At 48.8% G+C, this 13207-nt stretch overlaps 1 protein-coding gene across 2 annotated transcripts in view; it reads right to left on the bottom strand.

Moving 5' to 3' along the window:
• The window catches only part of MYO1D (myosin ID), a 154697-nt gene that overhangs the window by 63171 nt on the left and 78319 nt on the right, over positions 1-13207 (bottom strand). For both annotated transcript variants that reach the window (XM_054000238.1, XM_054000239.1), the window contains exons 17-20: positions 11512-11735; positions 9734-9878; positions 9175-9279; positions 1955-2068 (exon numbers count right to left, since the gene is read on the bottom strand). In XM_054000238.1, coding sequence (XP_053856213.1) covers positions 1955-2068; positions 9175-9279; positions 9734-9878; positions 11512-11735 — 588 coding nt within the window. The remainder of the gene's footprint in view (positions 1-1954; positions 2069-9174; positions 9280-9733; positions 9879-11511; positions 11736-13207) is intronic.

Genomic DNA, 13207 nt, shown 5'->3' with positions numbered 1-13207 from the left:
GATTTATAGCTGCAGAAATGTGAGAACTCAGAGCAAGAGAGACCTACTTGCACACACCATTAACTGCTCTTGTCCTGAGGAAATGCAAATCAGCCACATGACCAACACAGAGCCAAAATATACCAATATTGAGCCAGAATACAAGCAAAAATTCAACATAGAGCCAAAAATACAACCAACACTGAGCCAAAATACAGCCAAAATAGCCAACACAGGACCACCATAGAGCGTGCCCTAGGGCTCTCTGTAGGAATGGATATTCTATTTTAGACACATCTTTTATTGGTGAAAAAGCAACAATTACTGACATTTCTTAGTAGCAGATATTCTATGAGTAACCTGAAATTGTACTTGACTTGCTTAGCTCTGATGTTTAAGGCATTAAGGATTTCAGAGGGAAATGTTCAGGTGACCAACAAATTATCTGGTCTTGTGCTGCTGTAAATGTACAATCTGCACCTTCACACCCATCAGGCACACAGGTAAAACAGACATTATTCTAAACCTGTGATAAACACAGATTTATCTCTCATTATTCCTTCACTCAGTGAATTTCAGTGACCTGGACCCTCTGGTTAAGGTAAGGGTAGAGAAACCAATAGTGAGAAATCCTGATGGACAAAATCCTGCCATGTCCACATCACCAAAAAACACCTGTCTGGGAACACCTGGAAAATCAGGTGTGGAAAACCCCTCTGCTAAAAGGCTGTGAGTGTTGGGGTGTCTGAGCTCTGCTGGGAGGCTGGGAGTGTTTGCACCCTGGTTTTCACCAGGCTGGGGGTGTCTGCACCCTGGTTTACACAGGCACACAGCCCCTGGGCACACAGCAGGATGTGCTGCCAGCCCCTCAGAGCACGGAGACACCAGTGCTGGGACAGCACAGCAGCCAGGAAAACAGCTGCTCAGGGCACCTTCCCTTCAAAACAAGAGGCACTGCCATGGAGACACTGCCTGCTGCAGCCAGGATTCCTACTGGGAGTAGCTACTCCATGGATACGCTGTGCTGGGTGCCCAGCTGAGGCTGATGCCCAGCAAGGAGGGCAGGAGGAAACTCTAAACCCAACATTATGGATGCAGCCAGAGCTAACCATCCCCTCCACATCTGCAGATGAGGTTTCACCCTCACCCTAATCCCATCCCTGCCCTCCCAGCAATACAGAAATGCCAGGTTTGTCATTTCTCCAAATGCAAACGTCCCAGTAAATCCGTGCAGGGCATTTCCCAGCAGCCAGGCAGGCTCTGGAGGCTGGAGATAACCAGAGCACTGTCACCTCGGGCTGGGGGAGACTCAGCTGAATCCCTGCTCCAGGATGTTGGGGAGCAAAGCTGAGGTGCTCCCACCCTTTCCATCCCTGATAATCCACTGCCTGGCAGCTCCACTCTGCTACCCCCAAGGCCAGACCTCACCGTAATTCTGAATTTAGTTTTCAGAAGATTTACATTAAGCATGAACAAATATAAAAAAATAAAAATAAATAAATTCAAGCACGACCTGAAGGATCAAACAAACCCTCAGAGACACAGGAATAGTGCCATAAGCTGCTGTGAAATGCCAGCCCCTGCCAGGGCCAGGATCCTGCACACAGCAAAGCAAACAAACAGGGAGGGAGTAGAGAAGTGTAAGAGGCAGTTTGGGGTTTAACTTTTATTTTATGCACCAAAATTAAAAGCGAATATGATCATAGAATCATAGAACCATGCAATATCCTGAGTTGGAAGGGACCCACCAGGATCATCCAGTCCAGCTCCTGGTCCTGCCCAGGACACCCCAACAATCCCACCCTGATGCTTTGGTGTTCCAGTAACTGCACTGTGACTGTTACAAAAACATTAAATATATTAGAAACTGCAACCCAAGGACTTTTTCCATTTTTATGGATATGAAAATGGAACTACAGAGAAAAGACACTGCCCTGAAAGAGCCCCAGATGAGGACCCCCAGTGCTGTACTCACGTTGTAGAGCGGGATGGTCTTCATCACCTTGTACTGCTTCATGGGGTCCATCTTGTACAGGTGTCTGTCAGTGATGAAAATGGCCCTGTCCTCCACCTTGTTAAAGCGATTCACCTGCACAGAAACACCTTGTCAATCCCACTGATCACTGCAGGAACACAGGAAATGAAATTGTGCAGTGCTAAGTGCCAAACTCACACAAAAATGTCCCAAACTTACACAATAGTACCCCAAACTTGTACAAAAATACCCCAAAGTCACACAACAAACACCCTAAACTCACAAACAGCCAAAACTCACACAAAAATACTCCAAACTCACACAGCTCCTAAACAGGTTTTCTCCTTTGGACCTTGGACCACTGAAAAGGGAACATGGTCCCTGTAATCCCATTATACAATCAGAGACAGAGGAGCAACATTCCCAGTCATCCAGCAGAGCTGGATCCACCTGGGAAATTCCAGGGCTTCATTCAAACCAAGGCCAGATGCTTCCCCAGCCACGTTCAAGCCCTGTCCAAGTGGAGCCCGATCCCAGGCTGCTGTCCCCACATTATCATGAGCCTTTGTCACCCCAAAGGTCCCTGGAGAATCCCTGCCCTGCAGAGCCAGGCTGCACCAGGGGTTGGCACAGTCCAGACCTCAGGCTTTGGGCCATCCTTGGTCTGGGTTCTGCCCTTCCATCCCTTGTCCCAAGTCCCTCTCCAGCTCTCCTGGAGCCCCTTTAGGGTCTGCCAGGGGCTCTGAGGTCTCCCTGGAGCTTCTCCTCTCCAGGTGAGCACCCCCAGCTCTCCCAGCCTGGGAGAGCTCCAGCAGCTCCACCTCACCCAGGCTGTTGGATGCCCCTCAGCACTAAACACTCACCAGGCAGGATGCAAAGGTTTGTTGGAAGTGCCTAAGAAAGTAGGACACAAAGTAGAAATTGTTTTTCACCGAGGCAAAGCCAGAGTCATCGGTGTATCACAGTCACCGAGATATTTATTAATCAACTGAGAAGGGGAGACAAGGGTAAGATGTGACAAGGAGGATGAACATAAATAGGATTTTCCAGGGTGAAATCAGGAGACAACGGGAGAACTTAAATACCCTCAGTCAGGAGGCAGCAGAGTGATAAAGTTCAGAGCAGATAAAGGCAAAAAATGCAAATTAGGGAGCTCTGTGACAGCTTTACATTAACGGCACTGACTCAGAAAAAGCAACCAAGGATGATTTCAGACAGCTATGGAGAGATCTTGGCACAAAGACATGAGGCAGCTCAGAAAAAGCAGAATGTTGGCACAGGCAAGGAATAACATGGGAATAACGTCCTGGAAGCCATGGGCTCACCTGGAACAGCCTGTGAAGGACCAGGCTGGTGAGTGTGAAGGAGACTCTGATGGTTCAGAGAAGCTGAAGAACATGACTGAGGGCCTGGGAAGTCTCACAGGAAGAGATGCTGAGTAACCAGGATTATTTTAGGAAGCAGATGAATGGGAGAAAAAAGCCTAAAGGCTATGAAACACTGAATGGCCCTGAGAAAGTAGGTTAGGAGTGCCTGGTGCCACATGTTGGGTGCTGGAGCAGAGCAGCACCGGTTCCTCAACCAGGAACTGGGGAAGCTCTGGGCTCTCCATGCTCCAGGTCCTGGGAGCTGAACCAAAGTCCAGTCCCTGGGGCTGGATCTGCCCTTCAGAGCTCAGATCAGTGCTGGGGGCAATGATTTACTGTGATTTGTTTGCCGAATCTGACACAGTGAACACTCCCTGGGCACTGCCATGACCCTGCCTGGCTGCTGACACACCCACCCCAGCCCCTGGTGACAAAGGGAGCAGATACCTGGTGCTGTGACACCAGAGCCAGCCCAGGGCAGGAGGTCCTGTGGCTGCTGCCTGGGAAGCAGAGATGGGAAGCACACTCAGCCTTCACAGTGAGAAAGGCTGGAAAAAGCCAATGCCTGATGACTCTTTCTGTCAAGACATTTTCCCTAATATCCAATCAAACCTCCCCTGGCCCAGCCTGAGGCCGTTCCCTCTCCTCCTGTCCCTGTTCCCTGGCAGCACAGCCCGACCCCCCCCCTGGCTGTCCCCTCCTGTCAGGAGTTGTGCAGAGCCAGAAGGGCCCCCCTGAGCCTCCTTTTCTCCAGGCTGAGCCCCTTCCCAGCTCCCTCAGCCACTCCTGGGGCTCCAGCCCCTCCCCACCTCTGTTCCCTGCCCTGGACACGCTCCAGCCCCTCAGCTCCTTCTTATCATGAGGTGCCCAGAACTGACCCCAGGACTGGACATGCCCAGCAGTGCCAGCTCAGGGGACAGTCACTGCTCTGCTCCTGCTGCCACCCTATTGCTGATCCAAGCCAGGGTCCTTGGCCTCTGGCACACCTGGACTCACCTTCAGCCCCTGCTGACCAGCGCCCCAAAAGTGTATTCCAAGCCAGTGGAATATTGTGGGCATTCTACAGGCATGTTTTGAATCCCACTACTTTCTCATGGCTCCCCGCTGGTTTTAGTATTAAAATTCAGCTACAGAAATGTACCAAAGAAGAGGCCCAGCAGCTCATCTCACCTGAGGAGAAAATTCTCATGTCATTCCAGCTTTTTCCATGCAAAACAGGCTTGAGGTGCTTCGTACACCTACAGTGCATTTGTGTAAATAATACCTGCTGTGGGTTAAAGTAAAAACTGTCCCACTGGGGAGCAGGCACAGAAGGGACTTGCACACCAGTGCAAATACCACTACTGGGCTTGTAGGAGTAAGGACAGGCCTTCTGTTCTCAGCTACAGCTCATTCCCTCCCAGAGAACAGCCCTTCCCAGCACTGTGTTCTCTGCACCTTCTGGGCATTCTGTATTTATATCTTGTTGATCCAAATGTGAATCAGTCCTAATTTAGCTTCCTGACAAACCTGTGGGGGAAATGAAGATCTGGCCTAGAGCTGAAAAATCTTCATGGAAGTTTTTCAGGTGTCTGTCAGTGGCCTCTGGACACCGCAGGGCAGCGGCCTTTGAAAGAGATGATCATGTCAATGGAGCTTGGTGCCACAAGTGACAAGGGAAAAGTGAGAAGAAAAGCCTTATTCTAAAGAAAATAAAGAGAGAGAGTTGTTTCCTAGGTGATCCAACAAAATCTGGAGGTTTGCATGAAATATGCATTTGGTTTCTCCTAAGGCAAAAATCTTGAAAATTTCCTTTGAAAAAGTGAAGAGCACCACAATGCTCAGAAAAGATGGATTTTTCCATAGGCAGGAATGACCTGCTTCTACCTGTACCTACTGCAGGGAAGCAACCATACAGTCTATTCCCCTCCCCCAGCGAGGCTTCAAAGCCTCTTCACAGCCCTCCTGTAAAAACTGCTCCAAACAGAGCACTCCATTATTATTCAGCTCAAGCTGCTGAAATCGGGCCCCCACACAGGCAAAGAAAACTTTACCAGCAGCTCAAAATTTGGAGAGCAGTTCCTGGAATAAACTGACTTCTTAGACTTAGAAACACAAAATTATTGAGATTGGAAAAGCCCTCCCAGCCTATTGAGTCCAACCTGTGCCCAATCCCCACCTTGTCACCAGCCCAGAGCACTGAGTGCCATGGCCAGGTGCTCCTTGGGCACCTGCAGGGATGGGGACTCCAACACTCCCTGGGCAGCCTCTTCTAATGCCTGACCACCCTTTCCAGGAAGAAGTTCTTCCTGATCTAGAATCTTCTAGAATTCAGAAGAATTCATTAGATCAATGAAGAATTCAGAAGAAGAATTAGATCCTGAAGAATTCATTATATCAATGTCAGTCATCAGCTAAAAAAATTCTGTCTCAACGAATTTAATGAACCAATATCTGATAGGTCACAGGGTGTGCTCTACTCATAAATGTATTTAAATAGGTGAGCTCTGGGCTCAACCTGTGTCTGCTCAAGTTGTCCAGTATTTTTGCTTTTAATCTGTTTTCTCTGCAAAGAAAGAAGTGCATTAGATGGAACATTTCCAAGAGCTGACACCTGACATTGCTGTTGACAGCTAACAACTACTTCACATGTGGTTTGGTGACTCAATACCTGAAGGAAGCCACAGAGGAAGGCTGATGCTGCTTCAGAAATAAAGCATTCAGCCCAGCTCAACAAAATGCCCTTTAACACCTTCCCACTAACACCTTCGCGCCTCAGGGAAGAGCAGTTTTTGCTCAAGAATCCTCAGATAAGCTGAATCATGAAAACACAGCACGGATGAACTTGAGCAGCCTTTTTTGTGAATTGCTGCTTTGTTCAGGAGAATTATTTAAGGGAAGCAATGAAATCACCTGATAATTACAATTTCATTTCTAAGATTCACTCTGCAGGCCCCTGTTAAAGCTTCACCTGAGCCAATTTTCAGCAGAGAACAAACACAACCTACAAATCCACAGGAATCAGGTTTAACATGAGAGATGAGACAAATCTGCCCTGAGCACTGGGCCAGGCCGCATGTGCCAGCACCAAGGGCCACCCTGGGCCAATAAGGTTTGGTAATGTGGGAAATGGATTTATAGGTAATATTTGGGGTTTTTTTATATATACATATGAAGGTGTATATATATATACACCTTCATATGTATATATTGTGTACACAATATATAATATATATAATATATAAATTATATATATATGAAGGTGTATATATATACACATACATATATATACAGATATATATATACACCTTCATAAAACTAAAAATAAAATAAAAATTTTTAAAACACCTCTCAGTTACTCCGCCTCTAAACCAAAAAAAAAAAAACCATAATCCAACAGGTAGGACATGGGGAAGTCAAGGCTAAAGGGAAGAAACCTGGTAATTTATTTGTTAAAACTTCAAAGGGAAGAATGCAGCAATGAGGAGAGATTCCCCTGTCCCAGCCTTGAGGGTCACCCAGGGACTGCCCTTACTCTGGGGTAAGAGGCAGGATGCCAAAACTTGTATTTCTGACAAGAGAAACACCTTCACTTTAGACAGCTTAGGATGGAAATTGTTTCCTGTGAAGGGCAAAGGCTGCTCGCAGCCTGTGCTCCTGCAGCCGGAGCACGGAGTCACTCCTGTCCAACAGCTCTCACTGGTGCTTAGTCTGCAGATCCAGTGTTTAAGCCAGAAACATGACCTGAGGAAGTGCCTTGCTTGGAAACGGAAATGCTAAATTCTCAAATGTCAAATCCTTGTCCTGTTAACCTTCACATTTCAGCGCTGTTTGTGTTCCCTGCTCTGCTCACTCGGACATTTCCTGTCTGGACAAGCAGAAGACAAACAGTTAGTTCCCTGAGGGAGGAGCCACATCCCAGCGTGGGTTTGCATTTGTGACCTGGAGATGCTCTGGAATCACCAGGCTTACACATCCATGAGGATGGCACAGTGCTGCAGTCTGAGACCATGGAATCATGAGTGGTTTGTGTTTGGAGGGACCTTAGAGATCACCCAGTGCCACCCCAGGGCAGGGACACTTTCCACTGTCCCAGGGTGCTCCAAGCCCTGTCCAGCCTGGCTTTGGGCACTGCCAGGGATGGGAAGCACTGATGGCTCCAAAGCCATGCCAGGAATCCCTGACTTAGCAGGCCAGTAGGGGATCAAGTCCTACCTCTCTGTGAGAAGAAAGCAACAACAATTTAACCTTTCAAAAGTTAAAAGAAGTTACAAGATAATTTAAAACCCACATGGCTGCAAGTCTATAACCCTGCAATATTTGTGATTTCAGCTGAGCTGCCCTTTTAATGCACCCACAGCCAGCTAAAGCTTTGCCACTGAGAGCACTGAAAGCCTTTCAGGCTCAGGAGAAATACACTTTATAGTGGTTAACACCTATCCCATCCCCATTCTGCTTCTACTGTTAAAGTGCTGGCATCTCAGTGCAACAAACCCACAAAAACTGGATTTTTCCAGCACAGTCACAGTACAGAAACACGGCCTGTTGAAATGCTCAGGGATTCCTCCATACACCAAAACCAACAAATGCTGCTCTGACACTTGTCTGAAGGCAGGAGCTCTGTCCTGGCAGTTAGGGAACAGGATAAAGTGTGGATCTGTGCTTCAGGAATCTGCTTTGCCCTGTGCTTGCACAGGAGATTGTCCTTGAGAGCTGAACCAGGAGCAAGACAAGCATGAGGACTTAAAGGCTGGAGAGCTGCATAACAGTGAACAAAATAAAACTCCCACACTGTGTCCATCACACACAGACCCCCAGTGAGTCCCTCACCATCATTCCATTCCCACCCAAACCCACGATTCCCATCATCACATCTCTAACAAATGAATATTGTCCTTTCTACAGTTATCCCAGTTTAGCCGGAAACTGCAACTGGAATCAGTTCATTAAATGGGTCAGAAGAGGAATTATTTTGTTTTCAGCCTAACCTGAAAAAACCCAGGGGGAATTCTGCATTTCTCTGTCCCTCAGGGTGGGTCACCCCAAGTGCTGTGAGGTTGTAAAGAGGAAGTTTGGATTCAGACTGGCCTGCTTCTCCTTTAATCCTGTGAACCCTGTCCTCACGGAGAACGTGGTCACAGCAACACCAAACTCCACTGAGATATTTTTGCTCGGAAAGCAATTAGAGATTTCTATTTTTATGAACACGAATCACTGTTGAATAAATAATACAACTCACTACCACTTGCAAAGTTTTATTATAAAGTGAGATTTTGTGCTGCAGAATAAATTGTCTAGATCTGTAGAATCATAAGGAATAACTGTGCACGTGGGGACCAACTACAGTATTTACAAATAAAAAGAATATACAGCTTCTTAAAAACACCTGAACATCCACAGTGCTGGTCTGCCATTAAAATTGAGTTTGTCTGTTGGCTTTGTAAAATTAAAAATATCCTTTCCTGACAGATATTTCAAACCAGCATCATTAGGAGCTACCCACAACAATTAAGCAAGTTTGGTTTTTTAATTAGCTATTTAAACCTTCCAACCAAGTTAACAAAAAACTCAATTCTGCTACAAAAAATGTCAGACCCAAACCAGTTACGCAGAATGAAGTGATTTTCTCATGAAATCATGGAATGGTTTGGGTTGAAGGGTTCTTAAAGACCGTTCAGGTCCAACACTCTGCATGGGCAGGGACTCAACAATTTATTTGTGCCTCTGATGTGATGAGGCCCCCAGCAGCCACCCAACCTTGCTCCACCCAAAAATCCCTGATGCAGCTCCTTGGAACTGCTCTGAACTTCTGTCCCAGCATCCCCAGGGTCACCTCCTGGTTCCCTGGACACCCAGGCCCCACAGCCCCGTTACCTTGCGCACATGGCAGGAGAAGAGGATGTTCATGTACTTGTCCTTGCGCTTCAGCTCGTTGGCCACAGGGGTGAAGGAGCCTGAGCTCTGGGGGCTGTCTGGTTTCTGGAAGAGCAGAGAGAAGCTCAGGACCCTCCTTGGGCTGAAGGAAGAGGGGCTGGCAATGGCACGGCTGGGACACAGCTCCCTCCACCCTTCTGTGCTTCAGGAAACCAAACCTTGACACACCAAAATGCTCCAAGGAAGGATGGAGTAAAGGAAACCAATCAAACCTGCCTGGAGAGAATTTCTTTCAGTCCCTGCTGTTTTCCATTCTATCCAGCATTTTAGTCTCCCAGTGAAGCCTGTCTCTGCCGTTTGCAGAGACAGCTGATGGCACTGTTTTAGTGCTGCTGGTGCTGCTCAGGATTCACAAAAATCACTCCTAGTGCAGTGGAAGTCAAGGCTTTGAACCCATATAAACAGGAAATTTCTAACTACTTCTCCTCCCAAGAAACCAACGCTCACATTCCCAAATTTGGCCCTTCCAGCACCCGGAGCCCAGGTCCCCTTCACTCACCAATGCAATGTAGTTCCCCTGCCAGGCTCTCTGGAGGCCAATGTCAGCCCTGTGGCCCTTCAGCAGCTCCATGGCAGCGACCTTGGCCCTCAGCTGAGGTAGCGCTTCGGGGGGCACGCTCCGGATGAGCTCGGCCGCTCTCCACCTGCCACCAAAGCAGGGTCTGGGTCAGCCCCCCAGCCTGGACCTCGTCCTGCTGTCAGAGCAGCACCACAAGGACACCCCCAGAGTCCTGCCCAGGCATTCCTAAAGCTGCAAAGGTCAGCTGATGTTTTAAAGTCACTTCTCACCTCCAACCCTGGCAGGTCTGGGTGCCACACTCCCCATTCCACACCCACAAGTTAACCACTGGTGCATCTGTTTGCAATCAAGTGTTTGCAAGTCCATTTTTGGGCTCATTTACAGCACCATTCTCCTCAAAGGCTGAGTTTGGCCCCTCAGTTCCAACTGCACCATGGAACAGGGCAGGGCAGCCCATGCATTGCCCCACATCACACCCCAGCCTTCAGCAGCAGCAGTAGAACTCCAGGGTTAATGCTATAAAAAGGCTTTTTAGCAGCTAAAATTCTGTAGTTCTGATAACTGAGCTAATTCTGAAAGCAGGACTCTCTCCCCAGACAGGCTGTGGGTGGATGGATGTCTCTCCTAAAAGAGACAGCTGGAGAAAATAACAAAGCTTGACTTGATCTAGAGCTGCTGGAACCGCCCTGCAAGCTGATGGCTAGACAGGAGGTCTCTGAAAGCCCCTCCAGCCAACATTTCTCCTATTCAGCCACTTTCAGAAGTCATCATTTCTCAAACTGGAATTGTAACTAGTTTGCCTACAGCTTCCCAGAGAAAAAAATCACCAGCCTTTAGATACTGGGAGGTTTAATGAAGGTACAAACACCTGTTCTGCACACAGAACATGGGTGACAAGGGGAACATCATTCATTCTACTGCAGAAAAACACTAGGTTACTACAAGAGATCTTGAGGAAATCCAGAAGATTCTTTTTCTCCTCCCCCTCATCCAACAGCAGATGCTCTTTCTTTTCAAAACCAACCAGAAAGGCCAGGAGGGGGCTAAGGAAGGAAACACAATGTTTATCACAATGGAACAACCTGGTCTGGTGGAAGGTGCCCCTGCCCATGGCACAGGGTGGAACTGGGTGGGCTTTAACATCTTAACCATCCTGTGGTTCTGTGATTCAGCAATAAATCTTTGGATCAGAATTATCTGCCTGGTCAAAGGCATGAAGCCAGTGACACTCAAATCATGTCCTTCAGCCAGATGTCCCTGGGATTGATGCCTTGTGAAGGCTGACCTAGAACAGAGACTGCAGGAGCTAAAGAATAAAGTAGGGATTTATTAGGAGGCCTCAATGGATCCACTTTGGGCAGCACCAGAGCCCAGCCAGGGCTGCACCCCAGGTGAACCAAAATGGTCACAAAATGCCCCACAGGTCACGGGGTCTCTCACTTTTATAAGCTCTGCTCCATTTGCATATTGGAGTTCATTGTCCAGTTACAGCTCCAACCCATGAAGTCCCATCCTCGCTTCTTTCTCTTCATTCTACTGTTGTTTATGCTCTTGGGCCTGAGATCTGGATCATTTGTCCTTGGTGCCCAGCTGGAGAAGGAATTGTTTTGTCTCCCTGCTCTGTGCAGAGAGCTCACCATCCCCTGATACGAAGCCCAGACCCACACACTAAAGCAGCACAGAACCTGAAAAATACAAAAGCTAAAACCGGCGGCAGCAGGACAAGCAGCAGGCGTGACAGGGGGCAGGGGCCGTACCTGTGGTAGATGTCCTGCAGAGCCTCCTCGAAGCGGAGCAGCACCTTGGGCGGGGTGGGCCAGGGGACGCCGCGGCCGCGGTCGGGCAGCAGCCGCACGTCGCGGAAGCGCCGCAGGACCTCGCGCAGGTAGGCGCGCACCTTGTGGCGCCGGTAGTGCCGCACGATGGTCAGCGCCGCCCTCGTCCGCCGGTAGCGCAGCCGGGCCAGCGTGCCCCTCCACACCTGCGCCAGGGACACACGGCAGGGTCAGCAGGGACTGCGGCAGAATTGTTGGCTTTCCAGACTCTTCCTGTACTGCATGGATTTATAATTTTATTTCAAGAAAAGGGACTTCCCAGTGCCAACCAAATTTAGGTAGAACATGGCTGAAAAATACCGTGTTTACGACTGAGATCTCCACATGAGAAAGGCATGGAGCAGAGGAGGCCACGGAAATTATTAAACTGCTGCTCTGGCTCCCCTCTGCTCTGGGGCCAGGCTGGGAGAGCTGGGAGTGCTCAGCTGGAGAGGAGAAGGCTCCAGGGAGAGCTCAGAGCCCCTTCCACAGCCTAAAGGGGCTCCAGGAGAGCAGGAGAGGGACTGGGGACAAGGGATGGAGGGACAGAACACAGGGAATGGCTCCCACTGCCAGAGGGCAGGGATAGATGGGATATTGGGAAGGAATTGTTCCCTGGGAGGGTGGGCAGGCCCTGGCACAGGGTGCCCAGAGCAGCTGTGGCTGCCCCTGGATCCCTGGAAGTGTCCCAGGCCAGGCTGGACAGGGCTTGGAGCAGCCTGGGACAGTGGGAGGTGTCCCTGCCTGTGGCAGAGGGTGGAACTGGATGGGCTTTAAAGTCCCTTCCAACCCAAGTCATTCCATGATTCTGTGCTAATTGAGAACAATTATTGAGAAACAATTTAAACTCTGATTAAAGAAAAAATTGCTCTGAAGGTAGCCTGGGGAATATCTATTCTGTCCATGTGTGGAAAAACAAACAAATACGCAAACCAAAATATATTCCCCAAACTTCTGGGATGGGGTCCAGCTTCTCCAGTGTCACTGTGAGTTGTGTTTTGCCTGGAGAGCAGCACAAACAGAACACACAGCAGCTCCTGGGCTTCTCCTGGCACCCCCTGCCAGAGGACGCTCTGGGAAGTGATTCTGGAAGGCTGCTCCAGTGCTGACCTGGGTGTGACAGTGACAGTGCACAGCACCAGCTCCCAAGGAGCAGCCTCAGGCAGGGGAAGGAGGCAGGTGCTGCTGCCATCCTGTAAGCAGAGGAACTGGCATTCCCAAGAGATCCTTCCCCACCTGTACTCACCCTCCAACACAACCCACCAAGTAGAAGACTGTATTTTTTTTCCTTTCAGAATTTAACTGGAAGGATAATGAGCCTCCCTGCTCACCACAGTCCTGTCACAGACTTTCTTTCCCTCTGAGAAAGATCCCACAGCACTGCTGGTGCACATCAAGCCTTCCATTTACAGAAGGATTAATTAACTACCTAAGGCTGTTTTCAACACGATAGTTGCTTTGTAAAGCTGATGTCAGAGGCTCTCCTGGCAGCTTCACTGACAATCCTGCCATGCAGCCGAGAAAAGCTCATGCAGCAACTAGTGCAGAGCTGTGAGGGGCTGCTCCTCTCTAGACATCCCAAGTTTAAAGAGAAAAACAGAGATTTTGGGTTCCAAACCCTTCAAAAGCAGACAACTCT

This window comes from Vidua macroura, chromosome 27, assembly GCF_024509145.1.
Source record: "Vidua macroura isolate BioBank_ID:100142 chromosome 27, ASM2450914v1, whole genome shotgun sequence".
In the NCBI taxonomy this organism is placed as follows: domain Eukaryota; kingdom Metazoa; phylum Chordata; class Aves; order Passeriformes; family Viduidae; genus Vidua; species Vidua macroura.
The sequence above is the reverse complement of the archived record's forward strand: the minus strand, read 5'-3'. Positions and strand labels throughout refer to the sequence as shown.